At 41.6% G+C, this 18,130-nt stretch overlaps 1 protein-coding gene across 4 annotated transcripts in view; it reads left to right on the forward strand.

Annotated features, from left to right (window-relative positions):
* tln2b (talin 2b) overlaps window positions 1–18,130 on the forward strand; it is a 76,066-nt gene that overhangs the window by 29,959 nt on the left and 27,977 nt on the right. For all 4 annotated transcript variants that reach the window (XR_010666705.1, XM_065957211.1, XM_065957212.1 and 1 more), the window contains exons 2-18: window positions 2,347–2,520; window positions 2,607–2,704; window positions 2,886–3,015; window positions 3,660–3,812; window positions 4,285–4,427; window positions 9,564–9,691; window positions 9,995–10,058; window positions 10,271–10,375; window positions 12,762–12,917; window positions 13,651–13,752; window positions 13,872–13,948; window positions 14,990–15,173; window positions 15,628–15,741; window positions 16,144–16,252; window positions 16,670–16,878; window positions 17,106–17,204; window positions 17,687–17,854. Coding sequence is in view for 3 of the 4 variants with exons in the window: in XM_065957211.1 (XP_065813283.1) it covers window positions 2,385–2,520; window positions 2,607–2,704; window positions 2,886–3,015; window positions 3,660–3,812; window positions 4,285–4,427; window positions 9,564–9,691; window positions 9,995–10,058; window positions 10,271–10,375; window positions 12,762–12,917; window positions 13,651–13,752; window positions 13,872–13,948; window positions 14,990–15,173; window positions 15,628–15,741; window positions 16,144–16,252; window positions 16,670–16,878; window positions 17,106–17,204; window positions 17,687–17,854 (2,175 nt within the window). In the remaining variant the exon portion in view is untranslated. The remainder of the gene's footprint in view (window positions 1–2,346; window positions 2,521–2,606; window positions 2,705–2,885; window positions 3,016–3,659; window positions 3,813–4,284; window positions 4,428–9,563; window positions 9,692–9,994; window positions 10,059–10,270; window positions 10,376–12,761; window positions 12,918–13,650; window positions 13,753–13,871; window positions 13,949–14,989; window positions 15,174–15,627; window positions 15,742–16,143; window positions 16,253–16,669; window positions 16,879–17,105; window positions 17,205–17,686; window positions 17,855–18,130) is intronic.

An 18,130-nucleotide genomic window follows, 5' to 3' on the forward strand; every position in this document is an offset into this window, starting at 1 on the left:
CTCACCGCTCCTCTCAGAAGTTGATCCATCCATGTTTGAAAGAAGAGCTACTGAAGAGTTTGCTGCATTGGAGTGTTTGCATGAGGACGATAAATGTGCTCTCACACGACTGTAAGCTCAGGGATTATCATTATCCTCCTGGGTTTCATCATGCGGTTTCAGCTGTACTTACACTCAGAAGTGACGGACGTGACAACAGTCACTAAATTGACGATCACTATAGCAGCAGGCCCTTGCTTATTTTCAGCTTATGAGGCGATTTTTGTAAGAGTGACCTGTCTGACATTCTGTAGAAACGTCCAAGTTATCCAGAACAATCTATATTTCTTTTTGTTGTGTGTGTGTGGTCGCTGCATGTATGCTCGATGTTTTGCCTGCCATGTCTCCAATCTGAAGCACCAAGCCGCTTCTCTACAAGAGAGTATCTGTGCAAGAACTGGATGACAAAAACTCGGTGGGGTTTCCGCACCAACCCATATAACGGAAAGCTCATGCAGCGCCATTACCTCTTCTTCTTTGTGGCTGTCTTAGCCTTTTTTTACGAAGAGAAACTGAGGTGGAGAGAGAGGGAAAGGAATGGAACCCGGGGCTGTGACCGAGTTGCAGGCACCAGAGGGCTCATTCACAACTCCATCACTATACAGAATGTAGATTTTCTTTTTTTTTTTTTTTTCTGCTCTGGTTCAAAAGAGGCTGTGAATCCTGAGGACAAAAAAACTCATTGTCTCCAAGTGTGGCTCAGATCTGAATCGTGTCAGTGTGAAGATTTGAACTTTTGCCTTTTTATGTGGCCATGCAGGGAAACAGTAAAATTCCTTTAGAGTAAGAGTAGAATTTGGATGACTTCTACATTTTGATTGATGCAAAAGTTAACTGTGAAGATGTTTTTGTAACTCTTCGGATTAGTTCATTCAGTCGCTTTATTGGAGGAGTTTTCAGTTGGTGTTGATTTTGGCTTCCCGGTGGACAAAGCAGTACATCCACCATCTTTGCTGATGTTGTCAGTTCCATGTGTATGGAGTATTTCTAACACAAACATCTCATACTACTCTCTTAATAGTTACATTTACCACTCGAGAATCTTTTTTTTAAGGCTGTTTCGTTAGTGTTTTCTTATCAACTGACACCTACACTGCAGTAGTAGTGAAAAATAATCAATCTTTTGCTGATGATCTTGTCTGCTTTTGAATGTCATAAAGAGATACAAATATTCATTTAAGTCTGTTTAAAAACCACTTAAAACTCGTCACAGGAATATATATATACCAGAAAATCCAGATAATCAGTTTCTCAAACGTTCATATTTTCTGTTTTTCTTATTCATTTAATAATATTATTACTCTAAATATTGTTCTTCTTTAAATAAAACAAACCATTTGAAACACGGATGTTAGAGACTTTTGGGATTTTTTTTTATTTTCTGACCGATCATTACATTTTTCATTTCATTTAAAAGAAAATTCACAGAGAAATTCAGAATGAAAATAATCGTAGATGTGTTCTATTCTTAGCACACGTTTACAAGAGTTCTCCATTCTGACGTACCTAACTTCTGGAGAAGAGATATGGCTACCCTTTAAATGTGCCATAATCTCATTTTATTAAATAAATAGAGCTATGATTTTTTTTTTTTCTTCTCTATTGCTCTTTTGTCTCTTTAGTGAGAGGCATTGGCCACCAGGATGGATGGCCCCTATTAGTCACACTCATCCCTCTTCTTGTTGAATCCAAGGTTAAAGACGAGGAGGAACTCTTTGCAGAATCACTTCCTCTCCTCTTTTTTTTTTATTGCTCTTTTGAGTTTCACAATACCTGAATTGATTCACCCTAGTTTGCCGCATGTGACAAAGAGGAAAAAAAAAAGAAAAAGGAACACCCACTGATTTGTCTCGCAGTGCAACCTGAGAGCTTCTAGGGGAAAGAGCGAGTCAGAGGATGAGCGGATAATGATACAGAGCTGGAATGTCATTATCTATATTTGACTCTGCTTCTGTTATTCCTCATGATTAGAGGGATTTGCACTTATTTCCCCCCTTTTTTTTTTTTTTGCTGCTCAAAGGTTATGTTGCATGCCTTGACTCAGTTTATTTTACACACACTGCTATGCTATCAGGCAGAAGCCGTCCAGTCATTTAACCCTTTAATATCAGGACCGTAGGGAGACTTGCAGCTACTGACTGGGGCATTCAAACACTGAAAAAATGTGTTCTGTGCGCTTTTCTGCCTCTGACGCTTCCTCTTTCACACTTTCTTCACAAGCTCTGAAATCCATTGGCCACCCTTTTTTTTTGAGATATTACCCATTAGCATTCTAAGACATCTCTTTTCTTCTCTCATATGTTCCAGGTGTGTAGGTCGGTGAGGCCATTATAGTATCCACCAAGATGGTTGCCTTGTCGCTGAAGATCTGCGTGCGCCAGTGCAATGTGGTGAAGACGATGCAGTTCGAACCGTCCACGCCGGTGTACGACGCGTGCAGAATCATCAGAGAGAGAGTCCCCGAAGCCCAGACAGGACAAGGTTGGTGCATGACTCAGAAAATGCAAATGACGTCACGGAAAAATCTATAGGCATCCACATTTGCATGCTGTGTTTGTGTGTTTCAGCGTCAGATTACGGCCTCTTCCTGTCTGACGACGACCCGCGGAAAGGAATCTGGCTCGAGTCTGGAAGAACCCTGGATTACTACATGCTGCGAAACGGAGTAAGATTAAGTCGTGTAGAGCTGCCAGTGTAACTTATCATCTCCCAAAGTGATTAACATTTTCCGAGGGAGTCCTGAGATATAGTTTCCTCGCCGCTTGCTGGTAGTGGATGTATTTGACTTTCACTGCATGCTCATCCGGTGGCGGGCCGTCATTGAACTTTCTCTACGGTTTCTGCAGGATGTCTTGGAGTATAAGAAGAAACAAAGGCCGCAAAGGATCAAGATGCTGGACGGTGCGGTAAAAACCATCATGGTGGACGACTCCAAAACAGTCGGGGAGCTGCTTGTCACTATATGCAGTAGAATAGGTATGAGATAGTCCTGCTGCTATGAATCTTGCCCATTGCCATTGCCCAGCGCTTAAATTATTCATCCTCTATGTTATTTTTAGTCCAAGTCGTATAGCTTGATTCCATACTGAATAACATTATGTTACTGTGGTATTTTATTCTAGTAAATCCAGCATTTATGAGGCATGTTGGTGCATTCATGTATTCTTAATAAAGCCCTAATCACCTTTTGTTCAGGGCACGTCGGGCGTGATTTATCAAGCACCAACAAGCTTGGATAAATGCTAAAGTGTTCCTCATAAGTAAGCCCTAGACAGTGTCTTCTTATCAGAATGTGTTGCTATCATGCCCAATTGAGAGTGGAGGAGAGGGATGTGTGTCTTCCAGATAAATTTATTGGAAAAATGTTTGTTTGGAGTGGGTCTCTCTGCTTGGCTTCTTCTCCTCCTTGTCTTCCATTTTTTGTTCGCTTGGCTCTGCTCCAGCTTTGCTCGACTCCTGTTTCAAAGCAGAGTGAAAGAGATAAAAAAAAAAAAAAAAAAAAGGGAGTGCAAGAGAATTGCAGAGAGAATTTCTCTATTATGGCACTAAGTCACTGTGCCTGTGTGAGGTCTCTCCTCCTCTGAGAATACCCTGGCTTACTTTTCTTTTTCCCTTTTCAGGAATCACCAACTATGAAGAGTACTCACTCATTCAGGAGGTGGCGGAGGACAAAAAGGAGGATGGAATGGGGACGCTAAAGAAAGACAGAACGCTGCTACGGGATGAGAGGAAGATGGAAAAGCTCAAAGCCAAACTCCACACAGACGATGACTGTGAGTGTGAGATTGTAAAAAATTGACTCCACAAGTGCGGTTGATATCTTGATGACTTTGTGCTTTCTTCATGTTTTCACAGTAATGATTTTTGACTCTACTTCATCATGTGGACGTAATCACTTAAGTCTGATTCATTGACAGAACAAATCAGAGTTTATGGAAATTACCTCAGCTATCTTTCCCTAGAGGACAGCAGTTCAATTTTAAAACATTTGAATCTAAAATTCTGCCTCCAATTTTAGATAATCAGAATTTTTATTTCCGTCTCAGTATTAAAAAATAAAAAGACATGTTCATACATTTCAAGGTTTCCCCTTCCCTATGAGGATTTTTGTTCATTGAAACATCCTAAGGATCAATCTGCTGGTTAATTTCCCCCTCAGTATCCTCCTCTACTTACATCTTTGTAACGTGAAAGTCTATTCATTTCAGGCCATGTGATAACGCGCTGTGTGTATTGATTGGACAGTGAACTGGCTCGACCACAGCAGGACGTTCCGAGAGCAGGGAGTGGAGGAAAGCGAGACTCTGCTGCTCAGGAGAAAGTTCTTCTACTCGGATCAGAATGTGGACTCGAGGGACCCTGTCCAGCTTAACCTGCTCTATGTTCAGGTAAACCAGTTACACACACACACACACACACACACACACACACACACACACACACACCTTTATGCTACTGCAGCAAAAAGCAGAGGAGAAGAAGAATGACCTTCTGTACTCGCACGTATTTTTGCTGTTACAGCCTAACTTGCAAAATAGGTCACGAGGAAGCTTGGATAAAAATAAAACTGCAATTTGTCGTGTGTATCGCTCTTTTATTTTAGGATGGATTTAAGTCGAATTATTCATAGGTGTCATTGGTCTAACCTTTGACCTGTTCCCAAGGGTGAGTTGCTCTTTCACTGAAATGTGTCAGAAGAATCTTTAGCTGCTTCATACTCCATGATGTCCAATGGCTACTTATTTACTTTGTCGAACATTTGATGCTTGGGAGTGAACATACGCAGGTCATTGAGAGCAATGTCAGTTCATTATAACATTGCATTCCTTAAAATCCAAAACAGTGGCTGAAGCCTGTATAATAATAATAGTAATAATAATACTTTATTTGTTTAGCACTTTTCTATACAAGTAACAAAGTGCTTTACAACAGAAAATAAAAGCAGAGAGACAATAAAAGCAACAGGCAGAGCGTAAACAAGCAGACAACAAAATCAGACTAATAAATTAAAACTAAGAACAATTACCGAAATCACAGAGTAAAAGCATTTTTATAAAAGAATATCTTGAGTAGGGATGTAAAACAAGGGACTGAATCTGCAAGTATCTGAATGATCGTGCTTCAGAGTGACACCATTACACTTAGGGAGCACATTTTACAATTAATAATAATATCCCTTTATACATCTGATGGAATGAATTCACCTGTCAGCGAGATGGCAAAGGATTTTGCTTCTTAATTTCAATTTAGAGAAGCAATGATTTTTTTTTACTTGTTAGTGTAAGTATCCATTCTTTCATGGTCTGTAATGATGATCGATGCAAAACCAGAAAACTACATTTCCTCTTCTAAAATTCAGTACCTAAATACTCTCTTAGTTGCTTGAAGGTGGGATAACCATCTCATTTCAGGGGGTTTTTCAGAGGCACTGAGTTAATCAGTATCTAAACACTTGCAGATTCTCCTGCATTAAGCACATCTGGTTGCAGAGGATGCACCTGGATGAGACAGTGTGTGTGTTTAGTAAGTACTCTGTCTTACCATGAGTATCTATTTGTTTATGCTTGATGCAATCGTTGTACCAGTTTTTCAAACTGAGGGCCTGCCGGCACCAGAGGGTTCCCTGAGGGGGGTCAGCTGGGTCCGGTACTACACTAGTCGAGGTTTGCTCAGTGCACAGACCACAGATCCCTGTAGCCCGGGGAGGAGAACTCCCTACTTGACACCTGGACTGAAACAGTGAGTGTGAGGAGTTTGCTAACACACACTTGTAGATAGATGTTCCCAGTTGTGGGATAAATAAAGGATTATCTTATCTTATCTTATGAAGAGTACTGCAAATGGTTGATATATTGATACATAACTAGCAGGGGTGTTTCATGCCCTCCCACTCAAAAGCTCTGCAGAAACAGCACTCAGAGATATTTATATACATACATATATACAATGTCTGAAATATGTATAGTTGTTCAACGCTGACTCCTCTGCTGCTGCGTTGGGAGTTCCTGAATATGTTCATAAAAGACATCCATCCACCCACCCTCCCAGCTGCTCTCCTCCCTCCTATCTGTCTATTCTTGTTTTTAACTCTCTTTTTTTTTCACACCCTCTGTTTCCTTCCCTTCCAGCTCGCCTGTCTCCACTCCCTCTACATCTCCTACACATTCTGACATAATCGCACACATCCCCACCCTGTTACTCTGGCACACATCACAGCACAGCGCACATCATGCTCTCCTCTCAACACACACTCATATTTCCTTTCACAGTAACAACCCCGCCCTCGCCTCCGCCTCTTTTTGCCTTTTTTTTTTTTTTTTTTCCTGCCCTTCCCCATCCATCTCTCCCCTGTTCTCTCTCTCTCTCTCTCTCTCTCTCTCTCTCTCTCTGTCATACACAGAGACTCTTCACATGGCCGTGGCGCTAATTTGTCCCTGTGTTAAAAATGCCAAAAGAGAGCCATAAGAGGGATCTTTAACAGAGTGGAATAAACACCAGGCTTTCCTTTCTCTTCCTTCTTCATGTTTTTTTTTTTTTCACACAGCTTGTTACACCCTCATTTTCCCTCTCTAGCATCCTTCATCTTTCACATTTCCTGTAATTGTCAGAAACTCTGCAGTATCCTGTAATTGGATTCAGATTGTTCCGATGATGACATTATTGCTGGCATTTATTTGACAGAGCAACCCTGCGAATCGGTGATGATCTCAAATGTTTATTAATGGTCTGTAGCTTCCATGAATCCAAACTCACCCACCCTTCCACCTACACACACACACACACACACACACACACACACACACACACACACACACACACAAACATACACAAACACACACACACACAAACATACACGGACACATATGGAAGCTCTGCCAGTAAAAGACAAATCTGTTTTACTACTCGGCCACTCCCTCCCTGTCATGTATTTGCGTTTAGACCAGGATGAACAAATGCAGCAATGGTATCACCCTGTTTTCCTTTTTTGTGCTCTTACTTGTGTTTACTTGCCTGATTCCAAAAGTATAATATTTGCAATTTTTTTTTTTTTTGTGTATTCAATATATATGAATGTAAGCAGCCACCTGCTATCCTGCAGATTGTAACACTATTTGATCAGATTAATTTGTATTTTTTGTTATGTTTCTGATAGACGTTGAAGGGCTTATGTAGCATTTTATCTAAGTTGGAGAATCAATTCAGAGAAATTGATGTGAAAGAAAGATCCAATGTTGCGTTTGAACCAAAGCCATGTCAGGTTTGGAGATGTTGCTTAAAAAAGGATGGATCCAACAGGATGTCCCAAAATCATTTTGTCTAACTAGATCACTTAGAGCACACTACATTATCTTGGCCATGAAGCTGTTCAACTTCCCTTACTCCTTGATTTATAAGCAAAACCTCCTGATCGAACACCGTGTGTGTTTAGTTGCTGTAGTGGATCCCTATGTCAGCATTTTATTTTAAGGCTGTGTTTTATTCTCTGTGTGCTCTGCAGGGCGGTGGTGGACCAGTTGACCTCAGTGTTTTCAGCCTCTGGCTGTATGTGTCACAGCTTCTGATGTCTTGTGCTTCGCTTCCACTCATGCAGCACTATTAAAATGTCCTAGTACCAGCGCTTGTATCATTCTCCGTATCAGCCATGAGAAATTCAGAGTCTGTCTTTACTGTTTTTTTTTTTATATTGTTTTATTTTTTATCAACTTTAACAAAGACAGAGGGTTTTTTTACATGCCAAGTGTTCAAGTCTGATTTTGGTTTTGATCATGTGAAGCGAAGGAGTTACCGTTTCTGGCAATCATCTGTTTCCTCTGTACAGCTGTGTGACTATCAGCTATCACATAAATACAGCTATTCTGACTGGAAATGAGCCTCTTGTATGCATGATTCCTACAAGCTAGTATCCAGGTGGTTGAACATCTTTGCGACAAACTCTCATTTCTGCTTTTAATTTCACATGTGCATATACACTTGAAGGAGAGCGTGTTTGTATTTCTGGCCACTTTGAATTTTCTGCTGATTGTTGGCGCTCTAATTACCGGTAGTGGAAGAGGAAGACAACAACCAATGAAGCATATCTTTTCATCATTTTTGGAATTATTTAGGGTGTCAGCTATCATTACAGAAGAGCTCTCAGTATTATTGGATTTACTGATTTGCAAAACTGAAGGTTTCCGTCCAACAGTCTCTTTTTTTCAGAGTGCTCCAGCACCATATTTACATTTTCAAACATATAACCAGGATATACCAGAAACCATTTTAACAACATGCTGTATTACTGTAGATTTTAGAAATGTGGTAACATTGGTTTAGATAGCAGCGTAGCAATGATTTAAATATAATCTACCTGTGTGACAGCATGTACACGTAATGTGATCCCACACTGAGGCCTATTTTTTGTGTAAAAACAAATGAAACCCTCTGATAAAATCAAAACCTCTAATGACATTCGTGCAGCCACCAAACGGTTCTGACTTCAAAATCTAAACTTTTTCAACTTGTATTACCATTATTCCCAGTATCTTACTTCACAATACAAGCGTCTTTTGAACAGGGTGTACCAGAGTGAATGGCTTGTGTGAGGGCTAATATTAGAGTGCCTTTTTGTATTCGGTGAGAGCTTATGCACTCCACTGTGATAGCACTGGGGAAAGGCCTTGATTGTGAGTGGAGGAGATTGTTGTTCTTATTAAGCAGTAAGCTGCTGCTTAGGTTTTCATCGATGTAATGGGACATAAGACTGAGCCGAGTCCAGGGCTGCGCACTGATATGCTAATGCTAAAAGCACTGATGGGGCTATTCTCACTGATAGCGAAGGCCTCTCAGCTTCTGGAGCCATTACATTTCCAGCAGTGAACTAGAAAGAGGAAGTGAAAGAGGGTAGAGAGAGAGAGAGAGAGAGAGAGAGAGAGAGAGAGAGGCAGAGTTGACTGCCCCCTGGAGAAAACAGCACACACTGACATCCATTTGAAAGATGTCAACAATGGCTTCTCCCTTTCCATCCACCTAAATGCTGACGATGATGTAGAGGGCCTGACTAAAAAAGCAGTGACACATAAGTGATGTCTCGGCAGCACCAAATAGGAAAAAATAACATCCATTCCATTACTTAGCAACATATTGAGAGCTGTTCTGTAATGTAGATGAGATTCTGTGAACGCTGATGCATTTCTCTAATGTTTCTCTCGTTTTAATAACACGTAATGTGGCTGTGATGACAAATAGTCCGAGCCGCTACATCTGAAAGCCTGCTGAATGGCTTTTATTGTCACAAACAAATCTTATTTGTTTCTCCTGTGTGGATAAGTCTCAGTTTGTGATGTCCCTGCTCTGGAAATATACTCACTCATTCAGATATCCTCTCTGAAGCTTTGCTGCGTTCAAAGTACACAAGTGGAGTGCTCATTACGGAGCTGTGTTGGCTGAATTCTGGATGACTCTCATGCCTTTGTAGTCTTGTGCTTCAAACTTACTCCGCACCACCCCCTCTCCTACACCCACCCCTCTCATCATGTCTCCTCCAGGCGAGGGATGATATATTGAACGGATCCCACCCTGTCTCCTTTGATAAGGCCTGTGAGTTCGCAGGGATCCAGGCTCAGATCCAGTTCGGACCCCACGTGGAGCACAAACACAAACCTGGATTCTTGGAGTAAGCTTTTTTCTCTTTTCCAAACGATGCATTCAACACATTTACAGCAACGCTTTACTGTGTGTCCGTGTGGTCTCGAATTGTTAAGCTCATAACTGTCCATGTCCAGTGGTTTTCGTCAGGCTGTTGCCTCAGGGATTTCCTCCAGTGGAAAGCTCAGGGGTGATGTCAGCTGTGACAACTGTTTTCTGATATGCAGGCAGTAGGGCAAGAATGACCTCATATGTTGAGGTATGTTGACTGAAAAGGAAATGCCTGTAGCTCAAAAGGGTAACCGTGTCAAATTGTCACTTTTCTCCATAGCCTGAAGGAGTTCCTACCTAAAGAGTACATCAAGCAGAGAGGGTCGGAGAAGAAAATATTCCAAGTATGTACATGACATTGCTCAAAAGTTGCATTTAAAGAAAATAATATGTTTCAGACTGTGGACTCTGCCTTTTGGAACTATAGTCATTTGTTCTCTGTTGAGTAATAAGTGGACAAAAATACACATGAAATAACATAATTACATTACATTACATCATTCAACATGTCATGATGTCAAATGTGTTGGAGATGTAACTGCTGTTGTTTGTCCAGGATCATAAAAACTGTGGAGAGATGACGGAAATTGAAGCAAAAGTGAAGTATGTGAAGCTTGCCAGGTCGCTGCAGACATACGGAGTGTCCTTCTTCCTGGTCAAGGTAAGAGCATAAAACAAGAAAATGTAAAAGTAAATTCATGAAAAAGAAACTTGGTCACAAATTGATTTCAAAAATGACATTTTAAACATTCATTTTTTTGGCTTTTTGTGCCTTTTATTGGAGAGATAGGACAGTGGATAGAAATGGAAATCAGGGGGGGAGAGAGAGTGGGGAGTGACATGCGGGAAAGGAGCCTCAGGTTGGATTCGAACCTCCATATACCTCCGCACTAACCACTGCCCCACTGCGCCACCAGCGCCCCAATATGACATTTTAGCTGCACAAACAATGTGCTCCAACAAAAACCTAATATGTCTACCCTTAAGGATGATTATAACCATTTATTGTTCTTTTAACTTCATTCTACTCAGCAGGTGTAATGTATGAGGTCCTCAAAGTGCAGTGACAGTGTTTGAAGAGGTCAAATATGTGAAGAAACACAAACAGTCAGATGATCAAGCAGGTTTGCAAACAAGCCACAAGGTTAGATTTCAAGGCTAATTTCCAAAGTTTACCACAGACTTCCTGGTTTCAGTTTGGACCTACCATGCTCACATTGGTAGGATTACTGATGGTTCATGGCTCTGAATAAAGGAGTCAATTATCTGGCTCATCTGACCTCTCTTGTTTCTTTCTATGCTTAACTTTGACTTAGTGATGTTGACATGTTTAAAGACTGCAACACATATTTTAAATCATACTGTAACTGCTATATCTGATCCAATAACGGAAATACAAATAAAAATGTCCTATTTGATTTATCCAGCAGTGTCAATTTAAGTATGAAGTAGTTTTGAGAAAACAGATACAGAACCGGTTACGCTTCTGCGCTAATGAGCGGTGCTGTGATGGGCTGCTCTGACGAGTCCCACTATCCAGTCTTATCATAAGCTTCAGGGTGCAAGCTCGCAACTCTGAAGCCGTTCAGCTGCTCGCTGAATGCTGTGAAATACTTGTGACAAAAGCAATTCTGTCCTGTTCTGGTATGGCGAACACAAAAGTGGAATGGAAGTGCAGCAAACGAGTGCGGGATGAAGTCACACTAGCAGGTATTATAGACGCTCTCTGACAGCAGCCCATTTGGTGAGCAACATGCAGAGCAGAGGGGAAAGAGGAAGAGTGCAATTGTCTGCTAAGGTCCTAATGGACGCTAAATGGAAGTTTGGCTCTGGAGTTAAAGCAGAGTGCAGGGTCAAGATTTTCTTTGTGTGCCAGCATGTGAATGGAGTGTGTGTGTGTGTGTGTGTGTGTGTGTGTGTGTGTGTGTGTGTGCTTCTACAAGTACAGAAACTGTCTGTGTTGATGAGGAGGTGCTGTGATGGAGATTTCAAGACCCTGTTAAATAATTCACTCTAGTTGCACTCTCGTCTTGATGCTAGCAAAGCAAAAGTGCAGACCTGTCTTTGTTGAAGAAAGTCTCAGAGTATATTGTGACCGTCCAGTGTTCTTCTGTCAGTCATTTAGTCTATCGCTGTAAACTTTACAGGTATGGAAATAACCCACCATGGGAAGTTCATTAGACTGCACGTGTGTGTTTGCTGCTGCCATGCGTGCAGGTATGCACAATATAAAGCTCCCTTTCTATTGTAATCTTTTGCACAAGACGATTTTCCCCCACTAATAATCAGGGTTAAACAGTTTAGAATAATATAAATCCCAGCTGCACACTTAAGATTAGAAAATCAAACTTCCTGCTGGAATGCAACCTTCATGACTATGACGTTCAAGTAACATAACCTGAAACAATGTGGGTTTTTTTTAATCAACCTTTTGTTTCAGGCTATCAGGATCCCTGGTATAATGTTATCTGTCCTTGTGTTTAAGAGCCCTGAACCTCTGAGCTGTTCCACTTATTGGCCTTTGTGCAGTCTCTTTCAAGCTCTCCTTTTATACTCAGTGATAGAAAGAAAGAAAAAAAAAAAAAAAAAGCACAATAGCTCGAAACAGAAAATGTACGTCAACTCCCCCGTCTCTACAAACCACTTATTTTTTTGCGTCATCCTCTGCATCCGCGGAGGGGAGTGAAAGTGTGGGCTCAGTCTCTGAAGTGAGCTGTAATAGTTTTCCAGTGGGCAGAAAGTGGAGTGCACAGGAGCCGGTCAGGCAGAGCGCTTGTGGAAGCCCCATGCTGGTGTGCTGACAGTGACTAAAGCCTGTGGAGACCCAGTTCAATAAAGCAGCCGTTAAACAAGGCTGAACTCTGCTGGGTCACTTCACAGCTGCCCCTTCTCCGCCTCCATTTGGAGCTTAAAGCCACAGACACAGCATGCGTATTACGACCTACCAGAACTGCACAACAAATCCTGCATTTGCACCTTCAATGAATCATCTGTGTGTAGGTGTTTAGCACCGACTTAGTGTTGTCTGATGTTGTCCTATCCAACAGGAAAAGATGAAGGGTAAAAATAAGCTGGTGCCACGGCTGCTGGGGATAACCAAAGAGTCAGTGATGCGAGTGGACGAGAAGACGAAGGATGTGGTGCAGGAGTGGCCGCTGACGACTGTAAAGAGATGGGCTGCCTCTCCCAAGAGCTTCACCCTGGTACTGTGTGGCTCTCTGCATCGGCCCCATGTTCAGCACCGCTAATCCTGTGCACATATTCTTTGCTCACTGTGATTTACACAGCTCTGCATTATATTTTCAATCCCCCCTCCCCCTCCTCTAGTTTTCATTTTCCAACACAGAGTCCTTTAAATATGTCTCGACCTCAGACTGCAATATTGAATGTTTTCAGATTGCTAGCCAGCTATTTTATCGGAGTTGAACAATAGATGCCCGGGGGAAGAATGCACAATATTTGGATGTATTATTTATCTGAAAGCTTCCTAACCAGCGGTTGGCAACAGTGCTGTCTGTTTTCCTCCCATATTGGAGAGGAGCCCTACATTTAAAGATTAATAGATTATGCAGATTTGAGGAAAATACTCTACGGTATATTTGCCAACATTGATTCAAACTAAAAATATTCACCCTTACATTTCTGCATACTGCTTTGAAGTGAGTTATGAGATTCACCACATCTTATTTTTAATCAGCTCTTTAGAGGAATAGGGTGTGCTGAGGAAGACAGACGCTTTTTTTTCTTTTTTATTGAGGGTAGAAATAATAAAGGTTTGCTGAGTTTATTTCACTTCAACTCAGTGAGTCCTTTTTTTTTTTTTTCATCAGAAAGAAGAATTTAAGACTTTAATTAGGTATAGATTGTTTCATCATTTTTAAATACATCTTAAAGTCATTTGGCCTAAATCTCTGCTGTCTTCAATGCACCACAAAGGATTTCGGCGAGTACCAAGAGAGTTACTACTCGGTCCAGACCACAGAGGGAGAGCAGATATCCCAACTCATCGCTGGATACATTGACATCATTCTTAAGAAGGCAAGTCATAAATGATTCAGTGTAAAAACTTGACTTAAAGCAGCTCACTGTATATCTTATTCTCCGTGCATGAAGCCCACGTCTGCTGATTTTGATGTCTGTTACTCTTCATTCAACAGAAACAGAGTAAGGACCGTTTTGGCCTTGAGGGAGATGAGGAATCCACCATGCTGGAGGAATCTGTGTCCCCTAAGAAGTGAGTATCACTCGTGTTTTATCTGCTGTATTTTCTTTCCCCGTGCCACAGCGCTGTAAGTGCAGGAGATGGCTGAAAACACTCCTGTTCAACAAGCGCAGTCGAGTTATTCTTCCTGAATTTCAACCTCGGTGTTAAATCGTGCATGTAATCACATTTCTCTGCCTGCTCATTGTAATACCTTGACCAGAAGTGATATTAAGACTAAACACAAAATAGTACTTTGAACTATAAAAACTCAACACTGATGTTCTTGATATTCCACTAGGCTCTAATTGCCTTGTTGTATTTTTTATTTTTTTTGCTAAACACAAAACCTGCCTCAGGATAAAGCTAAATTAACATTTGTAAATACAGATACCATGCAGGTCAAGCTACCAAATTAATTTGAAGCTATTTTATTTACTAAATCTCATTTCTCACTTGCTATCCCTCCTGAGTACATCCTGTAGCTCCTCTGTAGCTCTGTAATCGATGCATTAAAGGTGATGCTAATGTGCCAGGGCCTGGAAATGTGTTGTCACAGGAAATCCACATGGCTCTGGGTGAAACCACTCTCTGGCAGAATGGGGCATCATATTGCTGCTGCGTATGGCCCAATTGACTCATGTTGTGGTTCTCAGCACAAAAACATAATTGCTGCCTCTCTAAACAAGCCATAATTAACCATTAGAGTCAGGAGCATCTGTTGAGCTGGGCATGAAAACAGACATCTCTCCGCACAATATTTTTCCTGACAATGCTCTCTCAGCGTGGGAACATTTGTTAGCGTGATAACCGTTTTAATTATAATTTTGTGACAGTCGCGTTATCAGCTGGAGCAATGATCACGATTTAAAGAACGTCTCTCAAGTAACAGAAAGAAAAATAGACGATGTAAGACGACTCCATAAGACACAATGTAAATTCAAATATTACTGAAAGCATTTTGGGACTATTTTGTAAAGTTTTCATAATTTATCTGACAATTTTCAGGAGGATAGAACAACTTTTTTTCTAGAGTTAAATCTGCACTTCCTAACTCTCTTTCTTTCCTTGAAGATCCACAATTTTGCAGCAGCAGTTTAATCGAGTGGGTAGAGTGGAGCACGGCTCGGTGGCACTTCCAGGTATAATCCGCTCTGGGTCTATTGGAGGCCCTGACACCTTCAATATGGGCACGATGCCCTCTGCACAGCAGCAGATCACCACAGGGCAGATGCACAGAGGACACATGCCCCCACTGGTGAGTGAAAGCTTTTCCACCAGCAAGCAGACATGGTGTACCAACTAATGTCATATTCCCATCGTGTCGGAATATTGTAATTATAGTCTGTTGGAAGTCAACCCTTGGTGCAGTTTTAAACACTGTTGTTTGGGGGGCGAAAGAGCAAAGGGGACGAGCAAATGTTCAACCTTGCTTTTATCCTAAATTGAAAACATTTTTACTATAAAGTAGTATCAAGGTTCACCATCCTTACATTATGTTAAATTAAAAGGATTTGCAGCAATATGTGAAAATGTGAATTAAAAAAAGTCCCTCACTCTCACACTAAAACCCCATCTGTCTCCTGCTGTTCATAGAAATGTGATTGCAGAAGTGAGTGCGTGACACTGTGGCAGCCTCTTTGGACGCATATTGAATATTTAGATTGCTTTCGTTGAGTCATTTCCAGACTGTTTATTCTCTGTCGTTTCAGAGTCACGCCCAGCAGGCCCTCATGGGGACCATCAACAGCAGCATGCAGGCTGTGCAGCAGGCTCAGGCTGACCTGGGACATGTAGATAATCTGCCTCCGTTGGGCCATGACCTGGTATGTCTCCTTTTCAATTCCTGCATAGCTCTTAAAAATATCTGAGGACAGATGGCAAACATTGCTGAATGCATTACTCCTCCGCATCTTACATCAATTACAACAACTGCTGGAGTTTGTCTTTTGCTCTCTGACATTACAGCCTCTGGCTTTACACAGCAAAGACAGATTATATAGAAATAATGATTTACAGCACAACAGAGTCCAGCATGTATCTCAGATATAATTAGGATGTTGAACTGACGGTAAATACTGAGGCTTTTTTTATGCTCAAGTGTTCCCAAAGCTGTAGGTGTTGTTCAAGCCTAGTCCTTTAATCCTGCATGAGGAAGTTTATAAGAGCTGAAAATCACCCACTGTGATGAAAGCCAATTGCTCTCCTTCTCCTCCGTTCACCAAAAGGCATCCAGAGTTTGGGTCCAGAACAAAGTGGATGAATCCAAACATGAAATCCACTCTCAGGTCGATGCCATCACCGCTGGAACGGCATCTGTGGTCAATCTCACTGCAGGTGAGCGCTCAGGGGAATACATACACAGCTAAAGGATGAAACACTTTCATTTTCTATCACCTCAGTTCCAATTTATGAAGTCTAAGCTGAACCAGGCTTAAAAGGAAATTGAAGTGATATTAGAAGATCTTGTTTATCTTTGCCTTATTGCTACCCCGAGGTGTGAATCACTACAATGTTTTCCAACTAACTTAAGAATTACTGAAAATGGGCTCCTATACATTTTTTTTTCTTATTGTAAATAAATATTGAAGTTGTTCCAGCCTTCAGTCAGGTTTTTATGTTATCCAATATATTATTCATTCATTTCCAATATGCTCTAAATATGAAACTCCCGTGGATGCGACACATCAAAGTGGAAGATGAAGACGCACAGCAGAGTAGAAGCTTGTAATGACGACGGTCTATTCTCTGCAGGTGAGCCCACAGAAACAGACTACACAGCAGTGGGCTGCGCAATCACCACCATCTCCTCCAACCTCACGGAGATGTCCAAGGGTGTCAAGCTCCTTGCGGCACTAATGGACGATGAGGTGGGCAGTGGACACAAGCTCATGGGCGCTGCCAGGATGCTGGCAGGAGCCGTGTCAGATCTGCTCAGATCTGTTGAGCCCGCAGCTGCTGAGGTGAGACGCCCACTGATTATTCTTCTGGCTTTGATTCAATCCTCCTTTGCAACTTCCGTAGCCACAAAGCCACATTCCATATCGAACCTCCTGCTTCTGTTTTTTTTTTTTTTGTCCAGTTCACAGTGAAGATAATTGATCCACAAGTCTCTTTTTAGACCATTCATGGAGTCATCTGTGTGAGAACAGGCCAGCGTAATGATTGTGATGATGTCATCCTTGTACAGCCCAGACAGACTGTGCTGACTGCGGCAGGAAGCATCGGACAGGCCAGCGGGGACCTGCTCCGTCACATGGGGGAGGGCGAGACCGACGAGAAGTTCCAGGTTGGACGCCGCCCACTCACTGTTTCTATGACACTGCCGGCCAAACAGGAAGACACACACAGGCTCTCAGGGCTTAAAAAAAATGTCAATACATGCTGAAATAATCATCTCAGGCTCTAATATTAGACTATTACTTAATGTGCATCATATGACTAAGTGTGAGGAGAGTTTTTGTAGAAAATGAGATTATAGTGTGTCAGCAAGTCTGTTTGAGGCTTTCACTATTTTTCCTACCACATGAAAAGTTGTTTTCTATTAGCTTTTCTATCTACAATTTATTCAGCTCCTTTAGATTCCTCATCACTTTCCGTCCCTTGCTTAAATCAGTTTTCTTGTTACACTGCTGTTAGTCTTTGTGCCACAACTCACACTTCATCAACTGAACAAATCGAGCTGAAAACATTGACTCTCATTGCTCCCTTCAGTCGCATGTGTGCAGCTGTGCTGTGTTTCAGTGAAGGACATTGATTAATATGTTGCAGGACACTCTGATGAATCTTGCCAAAGCAGTGGCCAATGCAGCTGCTATGTTGGTCCTGAAGGCCAAGAACGTGGCCCAGGTGGCCGAGGACACCGTACTGCAGAACCGGGTGATCGCAGCTGCCACTCAGTGTGCCCTGTCCACCTCACAGCTGGTGGCATGCACCAAGGTACTGATCTAAAACTTGCTTTTTTTTGCAGTAGCCAAGTTGGTAAAGGACGAACCAACAGGCAGGAAATACATCCAGACAAAAGTGATGGCACTGGATTATTTTGTTTTCTTTCAGCTCATTAATGTAAAGGTGCTATATTTGAACATTTTCTTTAAGTTAGAGCAAGGACTTTGCATCATATTTCACACACAATGAAGGAATTGTTTAGCTAAAATCAATCGATAAAAGTTTCATGTTTTTGTAATCCGTCTGACTTCCAGCCAATGATTTTGT

This window comes from Labrus bergylta, chromosome 7 (assembly GCF_963930695.1).
Source record: "Labrus bergylta chromosome 7, fLabBer1.1, whole genome shotgun sequence".
Lineage (NCBI taxonomy): Eukaryota > Metazoa > Chordata > Actinopteri > Labriformes > Labridae > Labrus > Labrus bergylta.